This window comes from Podarcis erhardii, assembly GCF_964252035.2.
Source record: "Podarcis erhardii genome assembly, chromosome: 3".
Classification (NCBI taxonomy): domain Eukaryota; kingdom Metazoa; phylum Chordata; class Lepidosauria; order Squamata; family Lacertidae; genus Podarcis; species Podarcis erhardii.
The window spans coordinates 16,178,493-16,204,452 of record NC_138507.1 but is presented as its reverse complement, the minus strand read 5'-3'; the positions used below and the strand labels follow the sequence as shown (position 1 = coordinate 16,204,452).

The following is a 25,960-nucleotide window of genomic DNA, read 5'->3' as shown; positions in this document are numbered from 1 at the left end:
AGGCTGAACCACCAACTGTCATGGATGCTAAACTTAAAATACTGAAATACTTTATTGTCACTTGTACAACTTGTATACAGTGAGATTACATGAGCACCCCCCACGCAGCTCTCTTAGTCTTAATTCCCCTCGTTTACTGACGCACGCCCACCAAACCCGAAAGTCAGTTGCCCTGTTGTTATCTTTTCATTCAGCAGCCTAACAGCCCATGGATAGAAGCTGTTCTTTACCCTGTTGGTGCAACTAATCATGCTTCTATATCTTCTGCCTGAGGGCAGGAGATCAAGAAAGTGCCGGCCAGGGTGTGAATCATCCAGCGGATTCACGGGACAGCCCATAATATCTTGCGCTGTATTCACCACTCTCTGTAGGCACTTCCTACCAGATGATGTCAAACCAGAGTGCCACACCGTGATGCAGTATGAAAGGACACTTTCTATTGTTGACCGGTAGAAGGAGATCATCAGATGTTGATTGACATTGTTCTTCCACAATACTTGGGGGAGATGGAGTCTCTGTTGGGCTTTATTAACCACCTGGGTTGTATTTATTTTCCAAGTAAGGTCTTCACTGAGATAAACTCCTAGGAATTTAAAGGAAGAGACTCTCTCCACACAGCCCTCCCCGATGTACAGTGGGGCTAGTTCTCCTCTCTTCCTCCAAAAGTCCACCACCATCTCCTTTGTTCTGCTAATATTAAGGTGCAAGTTGTTCCCTAGGCACCATGTAGATAGTTTTTGGACATCCCCTCTATACGCTGATTTGTCTCCACCTGTTATTAAACCCATTATGGTGGTGTCATCTGCAAACTTAATAATTGCAGTAGATAGCTCTGGATTTTCTGAATCAAGCAGGGGACTGAGCTAGGCCACATTCAGACCATGCATGTAAAGCACTACCATATCACTTTAAGCATTCATGGCTTCCCCTGAAGAATTCTGGGAGCTGTAGTTTGTTAAGAATTCTGGGAGTTGTTAGGAAGCCTCTAGTGCCCCTCACAGAGCTACAATTCTCAGAGTGACCCGTGAAGAGGCATTGATTGTTAAACCACTCTGGAAACTGAAGAAGTCAGTGTAGAAAAGCTTGGATATCCACTGCAACATGGAGATGATAGAGAATGGTGTGGGCTTTTCTGATTGGTGTTTTTGCAGAAACCAAGTCTGCTCATTAACACTGAGAAAGTGCTGGGTCACATGGATGTTTACAAGAAAAATATACTGAAAATGTGTGCATCATTGTAGGTTACCAAATGCAGAATCTGTGCAACAGGTGAACATTGTGTCACTATCCAAGAATAACCTGCTTGTCAAAAACCTTCATCAAAAGCTGGTGATGGACTGCTGTCAGCATCCACATAAAAAATAATATTACAGCTAGTGCCCTCAACATAAAAATATACATACAGAAAAAGTTTGTTGAGTAGAATAATTACATATAATCCTCTTATCTGGAATCATGTGTGAACAAACAGTGCAATCCAATATATGTTTGCTCAGATGTAAGCCCTATTGAATTAGTAGGATTTACTCCCTCTCAAGTATACAGAATTGTAGCCTTAGACAGTGTAGTAAGAGGAATGGTTTTATATAAAACACTGGCTTTGAGTCTGAAGAAAACAATTGTCATTAATAATGAAATCCAGTGGTCGGAGTTGATTCTCTGACTGTGTAGTTATTTTATCTTTGTTTTAAATAAAATTTTATATTTAAAGAAAGAAATAATCTTAAAAGACATATTATGTTAATGTCCATTACGATAGCTTGTGGTAGTTAATAAAAACAACAACAATGGGATAATGTAGCGACATACACAAAAACAGGGATAGTACCAAACGAAACTAGCTAGAAATCACAAGAGCAGGTAGCGATGCTTGGCACATGAATAGAAACGAACATGCTTGAGTAGGATTTTTAAATAAAGAGTTAATGAACCCAAAATTTCAGCAGCATATATGTTTAGGTCTGGATTTTTAGCAGGGCAGTGTGTTGAATGTCATGGCCTTTCAAATGCTCTTATTTATTTTACATGCAATATTCTTCCATTAATTCCTACAATGTCACTTATAGCAAATATTGACTGTTTTCAAGATTTGTGGAAGGCTTTCAATGCATCATTCCCGAAGACAAACAACAAATGATAAATATTGCAAAGTACTTACAATGGATCTGATGAGGTTCTCTTTGGCCAATTTCAGGGAGGACTTATAGCAATTTGCCAAGTCTTCCTTATGGCTATCACTAATATGTCCTCTTGCTATAGGGCCCACAGTATGAATGACATCTGCAAGAATAATTTTAAAAATCAAGTTAATCCTATCAGATCTTCAATAGGATCATACAAAATGTTAAAAGATGATCTTCTAAATCTATAGGGCTAAGGCAGAAGACACTGATACAGCATAGAAAACAAATAAATGATAGCTATAAAGGCAACCTTTAACTCAAGACATTGAAGTTAAAACAGAACTCAGGAACAATGCAAGAATGAGGCTGTCTTTTTTATGTCCACAAATTAGCAGACAGTACTTACTGAAACATTTAAGCTATGACATAATAATCAAATTTCTCTTTCATTATTTTGCTCATTTATGTGGACCTTCCTTGTACTGGCTGGCTTTTACATGTGCAAATCCCGATATTCTTCTCTGCTTCCCTAACTTTCCTGTGCCCAGTTCATATGTTATTGTGGCTGACACCTGTAAAATGCTTTCCCCCTCCGCTGCCAGAACATAGCTCCACATTACCTTGGTAAAGTTCAGACTGTTAGATACGTGTGATTTGCCCTAATCACATTGGTGCTTCCCTATCTCCCATCAGAACATGCATGCAAGAGGTGAAATTGGTAATTAAGATTTCACACAATGCATGTGCTATCAGCAAACCAATGTGGAGCCAGTCCAAGGGTATACAAGGAAGAATGTTTTGTGCTTGCCATGGTGCCAGATTGGGTCTGACTCTGGTGACCTAGAACATACCTACAAAAGCAAATATGCTTTCCAGCCACAGCCTCTCTCATCTTCAATTCCATTATCATTAACTATATTTCCAGTGGATACTTCCTCTCCCTCTCTTATTCTACAAGTGTGTGCCAGCAGTCATAATTATGGATGATTTTTCACTATTCTCAACCTTAAAAAAATACCCAACAACTTTCAATTTTTACAACATGGCTACCACCGAAACTTACCGCCTAGCATTATAGAATATTCCCAGGCTCTCCCAAGCCTGCCAGACTGAAACCACATTTAAATTCTTCAATTTTCTTTGTAGATCAACAAATGTTAAGATTCAATTGACTGCCAATGGGCAACTCCCACTAGGGAATTCACATCGTCAGTAAATTCTGTGTGCTTGGCACAAACCAGATTTACACAGCTAAACTTTCTAACTGCTGTAAAAATCACACTGAGAAGCACCCAAAAAATGAGAAATATCGACCTTTCCTTTTTAACCATAGTTATTTCCTCTAGTTATAGGAACAAAACTGCATTATTTGGTTTCATTATTACATCTACACTACTTAACAGCAAAGCCTGTTAAAACTGTTCCCAAAAATTGAAATCTGAAGTTGACACTTAACACTTGGCAGGTGACAAGAACGATGACAACTAGTGATCAAAACAGGGACATTGGCTTTACCCTTCAGCTAGGCTAAGCATTATATTCCATGTGTATTTTATGCAGCACAATAATAAACTCAGAACAGTTGCCGGTGGAATAAACATGGAAATGCACAGGGAGAAATATCTGTTTCCACATTTCATTCTGGAAACCCTTTCATTACAGCTGTTTACAGTATTTGAGCATAACAGCTTGCTCTGTGAACTGTGTAAATCCAAATTCCTATGCATGTGATTTTTTTTTTTTTTATGGTTACAGCCCCCCTCAATGCCTAACACAGAGAAGCTTCATTTTATTAATTCTGCTAAATGCTTGAATATACCATACAAGTAGGCTACAGCAGTAGGGTCTTCTTATCAGCATTAAGTACTCAGCACCACAATGTGCGGCAACAGACAAGCTTGACATTTTATTGGTGCACTAGACCAGCAAAAGTAATACATCATTCATAATTAACAGTGTCCAAACACTCCATTAATATGCACAGATTACATGGTGGCTTCAGAGCTGCAAACAAGGCTACTAATTACTAAACATTTGCACTGATGTAACAGACTGCAGCAATGGGAAGTGTGCTGGTTCAGGTTGCTGCATTTGTCCTTGAATCGGTACAACTGTTTTATTGTTTTTCCAATCAGAATCAGGCCAGCAGCCCTTGACAGTGAGTGTGCCATCAATATGGGCCATGCATTGGAGAGCGATTCCTCTAGTAATACAGCTGTTTCTAACATACATCCAGGTTCATATTCTAAGCTAAGCTAAACAAAACATTTTTTTTAAAAAAAAAATGGAATTTCTGATATGCCAAACACCAGAAAGAAATTTGGAGAGTGCAGGCATGTGATCATCACATAACCTTAATCTCCACTGTAATAATGAGATTTGCAATTAGAGACAAGTGTTGAGCTGTAATGGGACAGGAAATATGCCCTTATAGACTGCCCAAAATCCAAACAGCAAGAATGTCTTAAGAGCCTATAGTTTGCAGTGTGAGGGAGACTAGTGTAACCTTCAGAAAATCGAGGCCATCCACATATCAAAAAAGCAAGAGGAAATTAGCAAGTTGGGACAGAGGTGAGATCCATACACTGAACAATAGGCTAGGGCCACATTTGTTTCGTGTCAATCAGCCAATTGGACAAAATTCCTACCAGGCCCCTGCCCCAAAAGCAGGCGACTCCATGACAGGCATAACAAGGTCAACCAAGAGCCCTAAATTAGGGAGGGTGATCCGATGCATGCAGCAAAAGAGCCCAGTCAGTGCTGCATGACTTAATTTTATAACCTTTGGTCTAACCCCCTAAATGGCAACACCAAAATTTGGCCAGCAACCCAACCGCCCAATCACTGCAGATGGTCATCCAAACTAACCTGCCCAGCAACAGAGGGGTGGCCTATCAGACCCCACCGCAACACATGCTCTCTATGAATGAGAACACGCTTTTCAGAAACAGCAGTCACCTAGGATGTACTGCAAGGCAAACATGGACTCGAAAAATGTGGGGCTGTCCTTCCCCAGGCTCCCATTGAATTATAAAGGGAAAGGCTGCACCAAACATCTCTTTTAAAGCCAAATTTTAAAACCCTGAAAAGTTTAAGTACTTTCTACAGAACACTGACACAAAGTCAGAGAATTGTAAAATGCCCACAAAGAGTTACGCAATTAGCAAGGGAAGAGAAAATGTTCTAACGTACATGTGAAACAAGCAAATTGTCGCTAAAGGTTAATAAATGTAGCATTGAAAGTGGAGAGGAAGGGAGAAAGAGAGCAAGTGAAAGAAGGAGAAAGGAAAACAGTTCAGGCAGCTGCATTAGTTTTACTTTCATCTAAGGCATCCAATAATTGAATTGAATTGAGTTTATTACGGTCATAGACCAGAGAAACATAAAACAACAATAGTTTACAAAGGGAATAATGGTGTCAATTTAAAAAAAATTGTAAAATTATACATAAAAAGCAACACATATGCACACACACACACACACACACATATATACACATTTATGCACTGCAATATATGTATAGGCTTAAAAGATAAGGGGGCTTGTCCAGGGGTCAAGTCTTTTACTTTTTTACAGCTAATGCCCTCCGCTTGATCGCAGCCGCAGAAAATTTGGCCACTTTCAGTGTTACTTCTGGGTTTTTATCTCCTAGTAGAATTTTCAGCCGCTGAAGTTCAGATCGACCTGGAAATTTCTGAACGATGGGGGAGATAAACAGTGACCTAATATCCCCGTAAAGGTCGCAGTGTAGCAACACATGTGAAGCCGTTTCCACCTCTTTCAGACCACATGGGCAAACTCGTTCAACATAGGGTTTGCCCTCGTATCTGCCCTTTAGTAAGGCAGATGGCAGTACATCAAATCTGGTAAGGGTAAACGCCCGCCTGTATTTTGCGATTTGTAGATCCAGCAAATATGGTGTTAGATTAAACCCTTTTCCATAATCTTGGATAGCTGGATATTTATCTATCTTGCTCATATGATCCTGAAGCTCTACATCTCCTATTCGCTGGCTCACCATCCTTTTAGCCTTTTCAAAACCTGAGGCTATAAGTTCTTGTGAGGAAAGCCCCAGGCCCTTCAATTTTTCATAAAGTGACAATCTCCATTTAGACTGGAACGGGTCTAATAGAGTCAATGGAGCCACTCCCACTGGGAAAAATATGAGTTTTAGCCAGAGGTGAATCTTCAAGATCCATATCCTGGCATTAATAGAGAGTTGACCTACCTCCAGCCTAATGGCTGCGTTGGAAACGCAGGTAGGTAACCCTAGTAGGGAGCGGTAAAATTTAGTTTGTACAGATTCCAGGGACTTAAGTTTTTGACAATTAAATATCTGGGTGCCATACATCAGTTGTGGGAGTATTTTTGCGACAAAGACCTGGGAGGCAGCAGGAACATATTGACCTCCTTTTCTGTAGAAGAATCTTATGATAGCTCTAGAAGATCTTTGCGCATTTGCAATGGAATTCTTAATCTGATGGCACCAAGATCCCTTCTCGTCAAAGATTATTCCAAGGTATCTAAAAGATGTTACTTGCTCAATAGGTTGGTTATTAATTTTCCATTTATGTCGGAGTTTTCTCTTGGAGAACACCATAATTTTTGATTTAGTGTAATTTATTATTAGGTCTTCAGCTTCGCAATACTCTGTAAGAGCTCGTAAAAGTTTTCTTAGGCCCACACAAGAGAAGGAAATAAGTGCCGCATCATCTGCGTACAAAAGGACTGGAATTGGTATATTATTTAAGTTTGGGGGGTGAGTACTTGCTTCCTCCATCTTTCCGACTAAGGAGTTTATATAGAAATTAAATAGAATAGGGGCAAGAACACAGCCTTGCTTGACACCATGGAAACTTTGGATTTCCTTTGATAGGTTCCCATAACGGTCGCATCTAACACGGATCCGAGTATTTTCATGTAATCTACGGATAAGAAGCAAAAGACGTCTGTCGATGTTTGTGGCATTTAATTTTTCCCAAAGTCTGTGCCGGGGTATCAAATCGAAAGCTGATTTGAAGTCTATAAAGGCTACATAGAGGGAGCCTCCTTTCTTTGAGGTGTATTTCTCCACTAGATGTTGCAATACCAGTCCTTGGTCTAGAGTTGATCTATGTGCCCTGAAACCAGCCTGGGCTTCCTTAAGGATGTGCTCCCGTTCCAGCCAGTCCGCAAACTTTTCACGTAAGTGAGTTGCATAGAGTTTGCTGATGATGCTTAAGAGACTGATTGGTCTGTAATTGGCTGGATCAAGTTTACAGCCTTTCTTGAATATGGGAACGATGATTGCCAATCCCCAGTCCTCTGGTATTATTGCTGTTTGATCTATGCTGGTGAATAGGCTGGCAAGGACTGGGGCCCACCAGTCAATATTGGCTTTAAGAAGCTCAGGAGAGATATTATCTGCTCCCGGGGCTTTTCTGTGTTTGAGTGCCTGAATAAGCCTCCTGACCTCCGCAACCGACACCGGAGGCCACTCGTCACCTGCCTCACACTGTGTTAGTGGCTGTGTCAAAGGCAGAGCTGAATATGAAGATTGGAAAAATGCCTCCCAAGTCCCTGCAGGTATAGTATACTCCACTTCTGAGGAGGTAGATCGCACTCCATTTGCTACCATTCTCCAGAAGGTGGCCGAGTCTCTCTCTCTGGATGCATCTATTAGGCATTTCCATTCTCTTTTCTGTGCCTGGAGTTTTTTGTTTTTGATCAGGATTTTATAATTTCGTTTATCTTCAAACCAGACCGTGGGGAGTTGGGGTAAGTTGGCAGATCTATAATTCTTGTATTTTTTCAGTAAGTTTAGCTTCATGTCCTGACATTCTTGATCAAACCAGGGTTTGGAGTTTTTATATACTGAGGATTGCCTACTTGAGCTGTTCCTTTTTTCCTTCAGGGAATCTTGAAGGAGTGAAATTAACTCCTGAAATAAATTTATTTTTAATTCATGGCTTGAGGAAGTTATAAGGTTATCTCTCTTAATGAGGAATTCCTTTGAACACAGCCTACTTGAAATTTCCTTATGCAGTTCATCTGTCCATCTGATACGAGAATATCTGAGCTCCAAAGCTGTAGGGCTCGAATGTTCGATTTTCTCAGCGCAGGATAAATCCTTTCCCGCAACTACGAGTGCACTTAATGGCAGATGGTCACTGTCTAAGCGCTCCTCCACTTTGCATTCCAAAACTTTGTTTTGAAGATCATACGACACGATTATATAATCAATTGTGGAGGCGCCATTATTAGATATAAATGTAAATTCTCCAACCTTCTCCCCCTCAGTACGGCCATTCAGTATAACCAAGTCCAACTTGTTGACCAAGTGTAATAGGCATAAGCCGGCATAATTGCAGCCTTTATCCTTTGAGGTTCTGGCTGGTATTGAGTGGGCTTCCTCTATAATGGGGGCTGTTTCATGGAAATGGGCATACAAGGCCTCATCAGATTGTCCAGTTCTGGCATTTAGGTCGCCTGCCACCACTACAGAGGCATCAGGAAATTGATTTGATAGTTTGTCAAGATACTGTTCTAACTGAGCCCAGGTATTTCTTATCAATCTTTTCTCTCTTTGTGGGGGTAGGTATACGTTAATCAGCAGCAAGCTGTGGGTTCTCCACTGTACTTGCACAGCTGTGGCCAGATGGTCTAGTGGGTCTAGTTTTTTAAATATGGCCCTTAGCCTTGTTGAGATTAAAGTAACTAACCCACCTTTAACTCGCCCCCCTCTAGTACTTAAAAGACCTGGGAGGGAGAACGCAGAAAAGCCATTTAACTCCACTTCACTTGTGCTCCAGGTCTCCTGGAGAAACACAATGTCATGTCTCTGAATATATTTAGCAAAGGATTGGTCGGAAGTCCTCTTTTGCCAACCTGCAATATTCCAAGTTAGCAGGGCAAGGTTGCACGTTGTCTTGCCAAAAGTTGATCTTAGTCAATTTGCCTTTAAAAGGTTTTTAGGGCCTATCTTTTTATTTATTGGTTGAATTTCGTTCATTTTGGCAATGTCCATAGATGTATTATCGCCCAGATACTCAATGAAATCGATTGAAGGGTGCAACGTGCTAACATTAGTGATCAGTACTCCTTTTTTTGGCGAATCTACCTTAGGGTGTTCTATTTGTCTGATACCAAGTTCATCCTCATCCAGGTATCTCATGCTAGTCCAAGAGCGCGTTGTAGTTGTCATAGGGATGGTTTCCTTCTTAGATGGTAGTTTGTTGCTGTCCCTTACGCACTGTGTTAGATCTGTTGCTATCAGATTTATCTCTGCAGCTGCAGAGATATTGTAAGGGTAGTCTTTCATGGTTGCCATAGGGATGGTTTCCTTCTTAGATGGTAGTTTGTTGTTGTCCCTTGCGCTCTGTGTTAGATCTATTGTTAACAGGTTTATCTCTGCAGTTACAGAGGTATTATAGGAGTAATCTTTCATGGGGTCTGTCTTGGCTTTTTCAGGGAGGTTCTCTTTCTTTAATTGGTCCGTTGCCGGATCTTTCTCTCTTACTTTTTCCTGAACATTCATCTCTGTTAGCTTATTTCTAAGGGTCTCCAATCTTCCCAAGATCTCAGATTGGGCAAGGAAAGGCAACAATCCAAACTGATTTATTAATGCCTTTTCTTCTGGATAGAAGTTATCAGTCCCCTCATTAGGCAGTCTCATCTCCTGTCTTAGTTTCAAGGACCCTTGCTCAGTATGTTCCAGTTTGTCTTTTGAGTGTCCTCTCTCCTCCTTTGCTTTACAAGTAAATCTTGTCTCAGCTGTCGTAAGATCATCAGAAAACAAATTCAAACATGTGCTGTTTTCAAAATATCTTGTTACCGTTATCCTTTTCTTTAACAGCAAATGTCTTGATCTATATATATATTTAGCCAAGTTTTGATCTTTGAAGGAGGCAATCACTCGCAGAGAGTATCCATTGTAGAATATGAAATCTACTGAGATAATGTCATTTAATTTTATTTTCCCTGGCAGCATATCATCTAAAGTATTCACAAAATGCACCGAGCGTTCTTTCTGTGTGAGGAAGCCCTTTGGCTTCGGGTAGTTTAGAAAAGCCAACTTCCTATCTGCCAGTATCAGTTTCCATCCTTTATCCTGGGACAGATCTTGCCCTGCTACTGGCTCATCTTGAGATCTGCCATAATCAATGGTATGGGGTGAGTCTTCTTTAATATTTATGGGTCCTTGAGGTTTCAGCATAGAGCACCCGGGTAGTGATTCCGTTTCCTCACTTGTTTTGTTAGGCAGCAATGGTGTTTCTTTCAAGGACTTCAGCTGGATCTTTTTTCCTGGATCCACACTGTTGTTCTCTCTGCTGCCGTGTGTAGCAGGTTTGTTAGAGTTTGTTTTTGATTTTGTTGGAATCAGCTTATATAGTCTTTTCCAACATACTTTACATGCACGTCGGTTTATGACCGATTTCCTTGTAGTTTTTATGTTCTTACTTTTCTTTTTAGTTTCAGCTTTCTTCTTATGGGATCTCTTACTGATACCTTGCTTCTTTTGATTTACTTGGGTAGGAGATTCAGTTTTGGGGACAGAGACATACAACCCTATGTCCTTTCCTTGGTGTAAATGATTTTCCACTGATGATCCTTGTGTGCACTTGCTGGTTGCTGGTTGCTTTGTATATTCTGACTCTTGAGGGATGGTTGGTGGGTCAGCACCATGAGATTCTGAGCCTTTAGCTTGGAGGGAATAATTTTCCACTAGTGTCAGGAGCAGCCCATTTGTTATTGTTAAATATTTTTTCATAGCTGCCAGATCCAGATTTATAGAGAGCAGCCAGTCCTGAGGATAGCAGTCATTGTTTTCCGTCTGGGAGCCCATAGATGAAGTCTGGGTTTTCTGGGAGTTTCGGGTTTCTTCCTGTAACTCTGAGGATAATATCTCAGCCAGGACTATTTCATGGGCCAGGCTCATTGTATTTCTATTTTGGTTGTTATTCTCCGAGTCCTGTATTCCTCTAGAGAAGGTTGAGTGATCTTGAGCAGCAGAGGAAAAAAGAAGGGCCTCATCCTGCTTCAACTCAATCATCTCAGCCATCTTTTGCTCATTTCCATTTCCATTCTCGTTGTCCCTTGTATGTGAAAAGTATTGCGTGATTTTACTCTGTTTCTCATAACACTCCTGGAACAATGGACTTGTCGCTATCCCCAGGTCCTTACGTTTCTTTCTAGTAAGTACCATTTGTAAATCTTTGTTACCAGTCAGGGGTTATTCTTCCTGTTTCAGAAACTATGTCTCTTAGGAAGTCAAAAACTCCACCCAGCTGTAGACTAAAGTCCAAATTGAGGCAAGATTTGGGGTGGCTGTTTGTAATTTGATAGCTTATAGTTCAGAGCATAACACGGAGTTGGCAATAAATTAGCTGTCACCCGTTTTCCTTATTATCGGACAGACTTGAGGAGAGTGGCGGCGTGGGGAGTAAACCCTCCGGACATTAAGATAACAAGAAGGGCTTTGCTGGGGCTGGATAGGGAAGGAAGGGAGGAAAGCTTGAGAGTTCTTCCGTCGGCTCCCAGTGTCCTTTTACTGATAGAAGCTGATAGAAGCTGGGGGTTTTTTCAAGCTGCGCCTCTTATCAGCCTAATTTGCTGAAGACGCTCTTACTCATTCCGGCAGGACTCGAACGGGGACTTGTTTCAACCCCATTTTACGGTGTTTCCGATCACCCACCTTGAGTTTTTTCTTTCTCAGTGACGGGGTCCCTTCACGGCAGGGGAGTCAGGCCAGACCTCTTTTCCTTCCCCTCTCACTCGTTTCAAGAGATTACTCAGCTCCACAGCACCAAAGTACGGCGGGGGGTGCGGCAAGGCAGCAAGACTAAAGCTCGAGTCCGGTGATAAAACAATAAAACAATAAAAACGCTAATGCTAAGAAAAGCGAAGGCAGTGTTGAGGAGATGACGCAGCCACTAACTCATTACAATTAAAAGATAAGATAAAAGATAAACCCCCAAAGGGTTTGAAAAAACTACTTAAAACTACTTAAAACTATATCTAAAAGCAGACGAGGTTAACTAGGCTGCTACCTTCGTCGCCATCTTGCCCCACCGATCTGAATATTTCTCATTACAAAAGGGCACCTGGCAGGGGTGTCCTCTTTCCTCTATTATTTCCTATGATGACTGAATTACTAGCAGTAATTATTAGAGGTGAGCCGGATATCAAAGGTTTTGTGATTGATTTCTACAGCAAATACAATTTCATTATATGCCATCAATGCCTAACGACAATGCATTTATTTTAACACTGCCAGATGTTGCTTCCTCTGACCTCTCCTCACCCCTCTCTGTCACAGCTCCTCTGCTGTCATTCTTACTATTTCCATCACCTATTACTTTTGCCATACATCACTCCCAAGTGTTGTAATTTACCTCCCAATCAGTCCTCTCCTACTGCCCTGTTTTATGTTTTATTACTCCCTTCCGCCTTTTTTTTCAAGGCATCCAATAATGCTCTTGGCAAGTGACTAAAACACAGGTGAAAATTAGGCAGTGAGAACAAATTAGTTAAAATTGCAAACACCAGTGAAGAAAGAAAAAAGAACTGTGAATAGAAAATAGCAAAATGCTAGATAATAGTGTCTGTATGAAAAGTGTTTTAAGAATACATTCTTTTAAAAATGGGGTAAGAGTACTATATGTGGCATAAAAGCGTTTCTCAGGGTGGTGCATGAATATGTTCATTAGAAACCATATTGGAGAGGTGAAAATATATCTTAAAAATGCACAGTGTTGGCTCTGCAAGACAGTCCTTTTTTCTCAAAGCGTACCTTGCTCCCAAGTGCCCATCCAGGCAGAATTAAGGAAAACACGTCATTAATATGTATTGTGTATTAGAAATAATATTAAGTAAATACATTTTTAATTCAATCCTTCTGCCAAAGAGCACAAGACAGCATACACGGACCACACCGTAGACAACACTTGAGTGTGACTGATCCAAGGCCACCATCTAAGTTTTGTGTTTAAAGTAGAGATTTGAACCCAAGACTGCCAGATCTAAATCCAACACTACTTCACTGCAATGGTTATTTGTGGCTACCAGTGGAAAACCTAGCAGTGGGATATTATGGTCCAGAGAAATTCGATCTTTATAGCAAGGAACAAAGAAGGCAGTAGTGTATGTTTCACCATTTGCTATGGAAAGTTGTTGCCAGAGAAACAGATAAAGCAAGAACTGCTGACTCCCCTAAGTAAAGGAGTTTGTAAATTACAAAGACCTCATTGCCAGGCTAAATAGGAAAGGCAGCTACAACATAATTATTCTTACACAAAAGGAACACACAGGCACACACAAGGAAACACTACAGTTCCCTCTCCCCTTTAAAGTCACGGTGCAACATAAAGCAGTAAAAGTGCAGTGATCTTGATTTGGAGAGAAGAGCATAATTAATGGGAAGAACAATCCCAGCACACAGCAGCGGGCTCAGACGTTCATCAAGCATGGCACGTATTTGTTGTTTGTATTCATGTCCCCTGCTGTCTGCATGCTGCCATTTGTGATAACCTGTGAGGATCACAATGCCAGCAAGGAATGTAAACAAGTGTTGAAACACTCTCTATACTAATGAGGGAGAAGACATCCTCAAAGCTAGGAAAAATGTATTGCCTAGCAAGCCCTATGAAATGAATAGTGAGCTGATTCTCTGCAGTATGAGTTGTTGTGGACCCACTCACAGTGGGATTAAAAAATTGGCCACAACTTTATTGATTCCAGTTGTAGGTTGGATCTGGCTTAGGCACTGGATATAAATCCCTCACAGCCCCTTGGTGCAGGGCTGTCGCACGACATGGTCAAGCCCAAAGTTAATGGGTCCTCCGCAAGCCACAGCTTTACATAGATGACCCTCCCAAGCCATTGAAGGAAGCTCTATGGCCCATTTGCCACATCTCTGCACCTTCTGCATGATGTTAGATTAGAAGGATTCCACTCAATGCCTTATCCCCCAATGTTGCGACTATTGCTATGGGGAAACCTCCAGACAAGGCCAATCCGTTTGGAGGAAAAATGCTTTCTTCCTCCGAAAATGACAACCATGATTGAACCACAGCAAAGACAATGAATGCAGTGCCCTAGAAGGAAAGGTTAGCATATACATTCCAGATTGGCCAGGATTCAAATAAACACACCCACCCAATTACCCGGTAAGCAGCCATTATGTTGACCAAACAGCACCAGCCACATAAAACAAGGAACCAGCAGAATTGGAGAAACTACAAAATTGACATAAGTATGGAGGGGAGGCACTAATGGGAAGGTTCGAAAACAGCCTGGTGATGACTAAACACGTTCAACCGTCATAGAAAGCTAGCTGATTCTTGGAAAGAGGGAATGGGAAACTAGGAGATGCAACTGTCAAGAGAAAGAGTGCAGCTGAACAGGAACAGGCTACACTGTAACTCTATGTTGTAGGTTCCAGTTGTTCATCTTAGTTTGAAAAATGTATTTCCAGCAAATCTGAACAAATACTGCATTCATAACAGCTGAAACTTCACCCCATAGGACCAAATATGGGGTGAAGGTTCCATTATGCCAATATTTGAAATATGGGGTGAAGGTTCCATTATGCCAATATTTGAAGAAGGTTCCATTATGCCAATATTTGAAGATGCTCCCAGTACTGCCCACTGTCTGCAAGCTGAGAAAGAAAACAAGACAACAATATTGATGGCCCTAACTTTGTCGAAGATCTGTAGTTCTGAAATTTCAAGGTTTAATAAATATCTACTGTCAAAGAGGGGAGGTGTCCGCAAGCAGGCCGAGAAAAGAATGAAAACCATACTGCTCATGGGGATGTAACTCGCCTTTACTTTTACGAACAAATTTGTTGACAAGAAGGAAGAACTACCAACAACATAAATGAACATAAATGATTGTCATTCAGACAATCTCCTTCATCATAAGAGGAAATCACATCTGAGAGAGAAGCAGAACAACAGAAGTTGTGAGATGTGGGCCCTAGCTTTACAGCTTAATCTCATATTCCATTGCCTGGTGGCAGTTCACAAACTAGCACAGGTTTGTTTGTTTGTTTTAAAAAAGTTATTGAAATAAGCACATATAAAATACAATTAAAATGTTGAGTGTAAACAAATAAGAATAAATATAAACGTAGAAAAATAAAACACAGATACAGAGGGAAAGGAAAAACCAGAAAACACCTGAAAAGACAGTGCCACACTCAATTATCACACATGAGAAGAAAAAGGTGAGTCAATTCACTTCTCAATTAACCCTCTCCACATACTTGCCTGTAGGGCAAAATGGGTCATCAAGCAATACAGAGAATCTAAGAAAGGTCAGAGGTAAAGTATTTTAAACATGTAATACAAATATGAAAAATAAGAATGGCTATGAATATAATATTTCTGTATTTTCATACAAATGATAGGACGCAGACAGCTTAGTTCTCAGTAAATCTGAACTGTTACCTTGAATGAATACAGCGGTCATTTGTTAGATAAAATGGTGGCAGCCATTTTAGGTGCATCCAGTTGCCGTGCAACCACTCAATGTGCGAGTCCTTGAGGACCCAGAAGGTGGTGAAACGGGGTGCAGAACAGGGGCAGGGTAAAAAAGGGGCAGAACTTGCTTATACATGCTCCAACATGCACTGGGGTCAGGAACAGAACCCGTGCATGAAATGGCCGTCGTCTGTACAAGAAAGCATTAGTTGCTTGTGGTTAGACCTCTCAGCTAAGGTCAGGCTTTGCTAGGCTGACTGAACTTTCCGTTGGCTCATATTTAGGCTATTGACCTAACAGAGTTACAGGCCTTGACTGAAATTCTTGTCTAGAAGGATGTCCCTTCCTTCTAGACTACGACAGTGATAAGCACTTGGCGGCCCAACTTTGCTAAGAGAGTGCCAACATGGCTGGCGCACAGAAGCATCGTCTGAGGGTGTTATTTTGCAGCCACTCTATGGCACAGCTGCGCCACATGCAGGAATTAAAACCTATTAAAACCGTGTTTATGGAAAACAATCTTACTTGGCTACGAGTGATTGGCAAAGAAGAAGCAGATAAACATCTGCCTGAATATAGGAACAGCAAGGAAGAGTTTGGTCACATGTGGCGTAAAGAGACATTGGAAGAGGGGTGTGAGGACAAAAAACTGATATTAATACTCACATATGATTACATCCAAGAGAAATAAATGTGGGTCCTTTTGTTTCATTTGTTGCTTTCTGTGAAACCAAACAGCCTTAAAAACCCAACTGCTGCAAGATTTAAAACTGGCTTGCAGGCCAAAATGAGGAAACTGTTTATATCTTGTTTCATTTTGACTGTGCATAAATGAGGCACACATGGTCTCAGCCATATTGGGAGTATGACATATATTTAAAACATTCATGTCACAGCTCAGACAACAGTGGAAATTAATGCAATTTGCAGATTTAATCAACTTTTCGGAAGCAGTCCCCTGAGGGCCTGTGAAAAATGAAACTGTCTATAGTATTCTGCCTCATCAATTACATCATAAGAGTTGTTGTTGTTTAAGGCAAATTAGAATTGTTGCATTTGGCTTTTTCATTATTTACACCAGTCAATAAATCTTTGGGAGCAAATTCTGAAAAATGTTTACAGAGGGTAATGATTCCTACCAAAGGGGAAGAATAGGCCGCAGACAAGGGAATGGCAGCAATGGAAGAAAAAATGACTTTCGTTTACATAAGTATAAATTGAAAAGTGTACGTCTGACACAAAATGAATGTGGAGGGCACTGACGCAATTTACAAATATTCTGTTTTTCACTTTCCCAAGTATTCAGGAAAAGTATTAGCATTAATGAATTTTCAAACAAACATAAAAAGTAGAAACAACTTTCACTCATTTGGTGCTTTTTAGAAGTGAGTGCACTGCATTAAAATGGTTAACGAACTAACACACCAAGCTGAGAATCAATTACGTGTTCCTTTCATTCACCCCATTTGTGTATTCATAGCCATAATTGGTCCATCTAGCAAACTGCATAATGAAGCTGTACCCTGTCAATCATGGCATGAATGGTATGAATTTTAAGGAAGGCGCTATTGCACTATGTTGATGTGAATAACAAAAAAATAAAATGACAAGAGAGATTCCTAAGGGCTATGTTTATAAATCTTATCAGTCAATTCATGCAATAAGGCCCACCCATATTAACTTAAAGAAAGGGTAACAGGAGGTTAAATTGAATTACCTTTTGATATTTTTATATATTAAATGTTACTATGCTGGCTATACATAGGAACTGCTTTGGTATACAGAATGCTAATTTCCCTAATATTCTGCTTCCAAAACACTCATTGTTGCACATAAACCATGCATTTTTAGTGCACTGCAGACATTTGTTAAATTAAGTTCAGCTGCATATACTACTCCCTGACACCCGTATCTAATTTATTTTCTGGTTTTTAAAAAGAAATAAAATTGATTAATTTTCTGTTTTCCATTGCCATCAGAGTGATGATTTCTGTTTATAAGGTGAAATGACCTTGAGTTCGCAAGATTTACAGAATGGAAGTTGGGCTTTTGTGCTGTAAAATATTGCCTTAAAATTAAGATGCAATCATTTTTCTGAATACCAAGTATCATTTAGTGATACACTGAAACATACAGTTGATTCGCTTGTCATCACTAAACTAAAAATATGTACATTTCAGCTGATACAGAGAAATTGAGTTGAATTAATGTGTGGAGCATTGCTTAATCTCAACTCTTTCACAGACAACCTGGTCTTTAAACTACATAAAAAGTGTTACAAAAATACTCCAAGAAACCCGAAGGATTCTAAGATATGTGCAGGACCTCAGATGCATCTGAAGAACATAGTTCCAAGGTTCTTTTGCCTCATTCACTAGTGTAAATTTCTGTTATAGGAACAGGAAAGAGAAATAGCCATCCACTTTTTTCTTAAGTGCCCATGACTTGCCTCACATATGAATTCTACTAAATCCCACTGTGCTGGTCCCGGGGGAAAGGTTACCGTTGGCGTAAAGTCCGGTCCTGGGTCACTAGCCTGGAAACAGTCCACAAGGAGCGGAGCGAGGTCCGAAGCAGGAAGCCGGGTGGGGACAGGAGCACTGGAGAGTCAGGTCTGGGTCCGGGCAGGAACAGGTACTCAACAACGACGTTGCTCCCACAACCTGGGACCGGGCCGACTGGCCTTTATCTGTTCTGAGGCCAGGGGCGGTCCCGGCCCCCAGGAGACCCGGCTCTCTTGGCCTTAAGGCGAGCACTCCTCCTGGGAGAAACCAGTTCCCTTCGCCTCTCTGCCCTGAGCCTCTGCAGTTCAGGAGAGGCTGAAGGGTTACTGGGCCCAGGGGGAGACTCACCTGCAGGCACTGAGTCCTCAACCACCTCTGGAGCCAGAGTGGAATCACCTGGTGCCAGCTCCTGAGGATCCAGCACAGGTGCAGGCGCTTCAGAATCAAGGCCCTGCCCCAGTTCAGCCGGCCCTGGAAGCGGGGACTCCTGTGCAGGCTGGGATTCCTCTGGTTCAGCCTCTGAATCAGAATCCCAGAGCATCACACCCACCTTTGTTCTATAAGCCCCGGGATAGGCCTTCCAACCCCTATCAGCCACAGACAACAGGGCTAATCAGAGATAATGGATGTTGTAATATAACATCTGGAGAACAGGCTCCCCAAACCCTTTGCATTGCTATTCACCTGGGCCCATACAATACTCCCTTCCACCCCACCAAACTAGCCCAAGAGAGTGTAGTTGCAATACAGTGCATTAGTCAATCAACTGATAACTGCCTCCCTTTATCCAAATATTATTATATATTTAAAAGTGCAGCCTCTCTTTCTTCTAAATATCTGTTTCCAGAAAACTTATCACACACTGAAATGACCGTGTTGCTTGTAAGTCGTCACTCGCTTTTTCTACTTTATGCATTTTTAAGCTCCACTGAAAAAGCTGGAGAGCGGTAAGAAAGCGATGTGGTAGTCCTTTATCCTTACGAAAAATCCCACGGGAAAATAAATGAATTCTATATTTAGTAGTTAATTTCTCAAAGGCAGGGATTTATCAGAACCTGTAAGGCACTGGAGAAATGAACCCTTCTTCAGAAGTCCAACCATTATTTTAGGTTATTATCAGCAACTATCGTAATCTATCATTTATACAGCAATTTTAATGCCACACTATTCTGTATAATCAGAACCTCATTTATCCCTACAACAGCCCTCTGAGACAAGTCTAAGTCCCTATAATTCCCATTTTAACCGCAGAAGCTAATGCATAGTCACCCAACAGGTTTTTAGCTAAGCTGGGATTTCAATCCAAGATCTGTCCAAATAATTCCCTTCATCCACTGAACCATATAGTGCCACTAAATTCTAGGACACTCTTCTTCAACCTTAGATGCCCAGATGTTGTTGGACTACAACTCTCATCATCCAGTTCAAACAAAGCTGGAGATGAAGGTAATTAAATGACACCTGGAGACCCAAGGCTGAAAAGCACTAGCGTAATACATACTATGTGAAAATTTCTTTCCCACATAATTTTGAACTGACCTGCTCTTAGGAGTGTACATTGTGTAGTCAGTGAAGCCACATTTTCACTGCACCCCATTATCACGTATCAGCAGTTCAGTCAGTCTGTTGCTGCAATGCAGTCTTCTCCAACTGGGCCCCAAAAGCCCCAGCCAGCATGATCCATGGTCAGAGATAATGAGAGCTGTAGTCCAACATCTGGAGGGCACCAGGTTGGAGAATGCGGCTGCAGGGAAACCTCAAGTGCCCATCCCTCCTCTCTACCATGCAAGCTACAAGCTTCCTATGATGAAACCCATACACACAATGGCCTAAATAAAGCTATTCTTTTACATTAAAAAGGTGGGAAGATCACGAGGCCCTCATGTGTACAGGAGTTCCTGAGACTCACATACTTCTTCAAGAGCATGGTGGGTAAGGAAGAAAGCAAGATTCACTCACTCTTGACCATATGGAAGGCTTATCTGATTGGTAAAACTGAATTATCTAATCTCCAGTGTTTCAGAGTTTGGGAATGTGGGCTAGGATTCCCTCCCCTCGCTTGATTTGATCTTACCATGGTTTGTTGTGACATTTAATTCAGACAAACTATGGTTAGGGCTAACCAGAGATTGTTTCCAAACCATGATTAGTGAACTGACTTCAAATCATGTTTTGTAATCCTGGTTTAAAGGCAAATCTTAGTTAACCCCAATCATAATTTATCATATCCACCCGCCCAGCAAACTCTGGTTCAACAAAATCAGGAATGGGAGGATGGAATCCATACATGAGGGGGAGGCAATAGCACATGAGCCTGCAGCACGATACTAATCTTAAAGGCATGGTTTGGAGATTAGCAAACCTGCCACAATGTCAGAATTTAATCTTTGTATCTAAACCTAGGATTTATCAGGTAAGGCCTTCCATTTTTTGAAAGAAAAATATTGACACATAGTGACTTTGCCTGTGATTCTGTTGAAATAAATATTTATTGTGAATGAATAACTATTTGTGACATAGTCCCAACAGTTCAGTAGGTCTTGTAAACCCTCTATAAATGGTCTTGCTTGGGATGGCAGAGTAGGGGACCACAGTGGGAAGGAAAGAGACTGGGAAAGATTGGTTGTATGAGCAGCATTCCATGCATGAAGCCATTGGTTTCAATTCTGTATTACCATGGCTGATGCCAATATATGTCGAAACAAAATAAAAAAATAAAATCCTTCCAGTAGCACCTTAAAGACCAACTAAGTTTGTTATTGGTATGAGCTTTCGTGTGCATGCACACTTCTTCACACGAAAGCTCATACCAATAACAAACTTAGTTGGTCTTTAAGGTGCTACTAGAATGAGTTTTTTTATTTTGTTTCTACTACGGCAGACTGACACAGCTCCCTACCTGTAACTGCCAGTATATGTATCTGTCAGGGACAAGGTAGATGAGGAAGAATGGTGGAGATTGCCACCCCAGGCATTGCCTAGAGAGGAGGAAGGGGCAGATGGCATAGACCTCCAGGAGTGGTTTGGCACAGGGCATACCTCAGAGGAAGATGAGGGCAAAAGTTGGGCAATAATGGGAGAGGAGGAAGTAAATAGCATTCAGCAGGCAGAGCCTGAGCAGCCGTTGAATGAGATGCTGTCGCTGTACCTTCCACCCAAACCAGGCGTTCACTGAGAATAGCAGATAAGAGAGTTCAGAGGCAACGGTAAAATAACAGCCACCATTGGAGGCAGCAGGAGGAGTCAGCTGAATATGGAAGTAACGGAGAAGGGGAGTGGAGCTTCACTCAGGGCAATGTAAGGCATTACAGTGCATCTTGAATTCATCTCTACAAATTGTATTAATAAACAGAACTGACAAAGCTTGCTGTTTCTCTATCTTACTGCTTTCCTGGGAATCGGCCGCAGTTGCCAACAGCACACTGACAGTATCTGAGACCAACAATGCATCAGACGGTGATTCGTAGTGTCTTGTTTTCCTTCTACCCCTGAACTCATGCTGTGTTAAGGCTTGATATGCAAGATCATTATACATGTTCAATGTACTTTTTCTGCTTTACAAGCAATAATGTTCTGGTTTTTCAAAACTGGTCTTAGACCTTTATCTTGCATGAGTTGGTGAGCAGCAACAGATTTCTTTCATATATATTTTTTTCCCCTGAGCAAACATATTATCTTGTTGATTAATGGGAATAGTCTGGACTGTCATTTACAAGAAGTATCACAGATGCAAATTCAAGCATAGACATACCAAATTGTCCATGAAGCCAAGCTTTTAAATTAGTTTCAGGAAAAGGGCACTGTATAATAAACCTTTATTTTCAATAACATTAGGCAAAGGCTGAACATTACAATAGGCCAGGTAGCATGTCAGCACTGATATACTACAACACTTCTTTATGAGCAAATTACAATTCAGAGAGCTAATAATAAAAAGAAGTGATGCTGAGATGATGAATTGATGCTATGCAATTAGACCTATTAGAATTCACAAGAGTCGACAGGCAATAATCAAACCACTTTCATGCTGCCCATTGCAATTATCTTTGCACTTAAGAATCAACAAAGCACATAATGACTTGCACTCGATTAAGAAATTCATGAGAAATGGAATTTTAATTAGTGTGTGGAAAATTTGGGCCATTTATTACTTTAAAGGACAACAGATTGTGAAAACTATGAGTAGTTGTCAAGGCTCAAGAATTAAAGAAAGTTCAAGAGGAATGCAGTGATATTCCTGACAGAAGGGGGGGATTACTAATGAATCCTGACAAAATAACTGCTCATGGCAGGCCCATAATGACATGTGCATCTTGATAAAATGAATGTTTGTTTAACTTAAAAGATTTTTTTTTTTTTAAATACCCACTTGAAGGTTCACTTTATGAAATGAAAAGAAAGTTGGCCAACTGAGAAAGCAGCGGCCAACTACTGTATTATTGATATTTATGTTGATTGGGATAAATTGCTTTAAAATCTATCACTTAAAATACATTATTACCCATGTATTCTAGAAGTCCTTAGACCACCAGTGATTCGCAAGCTTCATTCACAGAATATCCACATTAAAAATTCATATTGATTTTTAACTGTATTTTTATCACTATTTAATAATAATAATAATAATAATAATAATAATAATAATAATAATAATAATTTATTTATTTATACCCCGCCCACCTGGCTGGGTTTTCCCAGCCACTCTGGGCGGCTTCCAACAAAACACTAAAGTACAATAACCTATTAAACATTAAAAGCTTCCCTGAACAGGGCTGCCTTCAGATGTCTTCTAAAAGTTTGGTAGTTATTTTTCTCTTTGACATCTGGTGGGAGGGCATTCCACAGGGTGGGTGCCACTACCGAGAAGGCCCCCTGCCTGGTTCCCTGTAACTTGGCTTCTCACAGCGAGGGAACCGCCAGAAGGCCCTCAGTGCTGGACCTCAGTGTCCGGGCAGAACAATGGAGCTGGAAACGCTCCTTCAGGTATACTGGACTGAGGCCGTTTAGGGCTTTAAACGTCAGCACCAACACTTTGAATTGTGCTCAGAAACGTACTGGGAGCCAGTGTAGGTATTTCAAGACTGGTGTTATATGGTCTCGGCAGCCGCTCCCAGTCACCAGTCTAGTTGCCGCATTCTGAATTAGTAGTTTCTGGGTCACCTTCAATGGTAGCCCCACACAGAGCGCGTTGCAGTAGTCCATTTTTTCATTACATTTCAAATTCTATGGAATGTGAATTATAATACCCCCCCCCCCAAAAAAAATGGGTATAGGAAAGTGTTCCACCAAGACCAGCAATAATTTTCAAGTAATCCATTGGGGGGGGGGCAGATTTTGGGAACCGCTACTCTAGAATCATTAACATGTTGAGTATGCTCTGCTTCCAAAACAAATTGTTTTTGTCTCCATGACCAAATTCTCTATAAGTAACCATGTAAATCATCTATGGAGAAAATATAATGGGATGCTTTTCTGTTAGTATAAGGAGAGACACTTTCCACCATGCCATCCACTTCCATCAGTAGCCTCCCATCGATACATCATACTGATGTTTCTGCTCCACTTTGTGGCACTGTTTATTTTGGTGGTCCTTTTTTTCACTATCCGCCAGCCCTTTAGTGGACATCTAGATTAACATTGCTATAGAAGGCAAGTAATTATCATTCCAGAGCAGATTTTCTGTGGCATAGGAGGTTGCAGAATCAGTAAGGAGATGTGAAAGTCCCATTCGAAGAAACTGAACTCTGATCCATTAATGGAAAAAAGAAGTTTGGCTCCAAGCATCTTATAGCCACTTGACTAGTGTTAGACTGTTATGGGAACTAGAAGCTGTCTGCCAACAAAGGTCCATATAGTTAAAGCTATGGTTTTCCCAGTAGTGATGTATGGAAGTGAGAGCTGGACCATAAAGAAGGCTGATCGCCGAAGAATTGATACTTTTGAATTATGGTGCTGGAGGAGACTCCTGAGAGTCCCATGGACTGCAAACCTATCCATTCTTAAGGAAATCAGCCCTGAGTGTTCACTGGAAGGACAGATCCTGAAGCTGAGGCTCCAATACTTTGGCCACCTCATGAGAAGAGAAGACTCCTTGGAAAAGACCCTGATGTTGGGAAAGATGGAGGGCACAAGGAGAAGGGGACGACAGAGGATGAGATGGCTGGATAGTGTTCTCGAAGCTACCAGCATGAGTTTGACCAAACTGAGGGGGGAAGTGGAAAACAGGAGTGCCTGGTGTGCTCTGGTCCATGGGGTCATGAAGAGTCGGACACGACTAAACGACTAAACAACAACAACAAGGAATCGGCATTAAGAGACACTAGCTATGATCTTATACTGGTGGCAGTCCACACTAATCTATAAATCTCAGTTCTTCTTCCTCTTCTGAGATACTTTCTCCAAAAGTACTTTGAGAGACCAGCTGGAAAGGTATGTGCCTTTCATACTTCTCCACCTCTATCACACCACCCACAACCTCGAGCAAGTAAGTACAAGATGCACTCGAAGAACAAGTCTCTCTGTTTTAGAAATGGTGTCAGAAATGGGAGGGAGCTTTCTTACCTTCTTTGCTGGAGTAAAGTACAAGTGATTTCCTTCAAAATAATCGCATTTGACTGACCTAGTTGTTACAGTAAAGTTTTTGTTTTTTTGTTTTTAATACTTTAGAGTGGCAGATGCTTTTTTGGAATCCCAGGATAGCTGGATGGTGAGTGAATAGTTCAAAGGGATAGAGCATTAGCTCAGGGAAAACAAAGCTATCAGCATCTATCTTTCAGAAACACAACTTACTGTAGTCATGCCGGTAACATGGCATAGTTACTCCACAGGCGCTTTCTAATTTGTGCAAAGAGGATGTCAGAGGAAACTGCTGCTATTTTGAGAACAGATTACAAGTGGATATGAAATAGATAACTCACAGCGTGAAGGTTGCAATAGCCTGCTTGCTCACTATCTTGTTTATTAATAAATGACTTTTTTGAACAATGGATTATTTTACCTGGGGAATATGAGTTAGCTGCAACATACATACTCCTATAAGCCTAACAAATTTAATGTAAATACAATATATCATGCATATGGAAGGCGTCAAAGGTCCAATAAAAACTTCAGTGACTTGGAAATACGGATTATAAGAATTTAAGAAGATTTATATTTGAGGCAAAAAGGAATGCTAGATCCTCAGCTGTCATAGAAAATACACAAATAGAGACCTCTGAAATGCCTTTGTTTGTGTATCGCTGCAGACACATTGCTTGATTTCTGAACATTTGCACAGGTTTTTTTCCAAGGTATTGAATTGTTTGAATGGTCAGTGGCAACTTGAAAAGACTCGACAGTCATTTCTTCAGCTGTGGATAAATTCAGTGCACATGTGAACAACTTTGGGGGGTCTAATTGTTGGGATACTGCCAGGGAGACAAAGGCCATCATGCCCCACGTCGATTCCGGACGATCCATCGATCTCCCGTAGACACGCAGTATCATTCAATTAGCGACACGAGCTCCAGAAATAGCTTGCCACATTCCAGAGCGGATGTACGCTCTATCAGCAGAATTCGCACAGCGAAAGATGCACGCAGGAGAGCATTATTTACAACTTTATTCAGCGTTGGTCAGAACAAAGAGAAAACATGACTGCCTGCTTCAATGTCTCAGGCACAGAGAGAGAAACGAAAGCAATAGACAAACAGAAACTTCCTGTAAGCAGGAAACACGTAGGCTGTGACTCACAACAGCCTGTCCCCTTTTTAAGGTGGAACGGAAATATCCTAACACTAATTTACTTTGCTTTATAAGGCACATCATTTTTTAAAATGTATTTTTTATTAAAGATTTCTTGGCACATCATTTTTAAAGGGAAAGTGCA

The 25,960-nt window shown here is 41.0% G+C and overlaps 1 protein-coding gene across 4 annotated transcripts in view; it reads right to left on the bottom strand.

Moving 5' to 3' along the window:
• MACROD2 (mono-ADP ribosylhydrolase 2) overlaps positions 1-25,960 on the bottom strand; it is a 997,401-nt gene that overhangs the window by 502,062 nt on the left and 469,379 nt on the right. For all 4 annotated transcript variants that reach the window (XM_081857242.1, XM_081857241.1, XM_081857240.1 and 1 more), the window contains exon 6: positions 2,159-2,280. In XM_081857242.1, the coding sequence (XP_081713368.1) occupies positions 2,159-2,280 (122 nt within the window). The remainder of the gene's footprint in view (positions 1-2,158; positions 2,281-25,960) is intronic.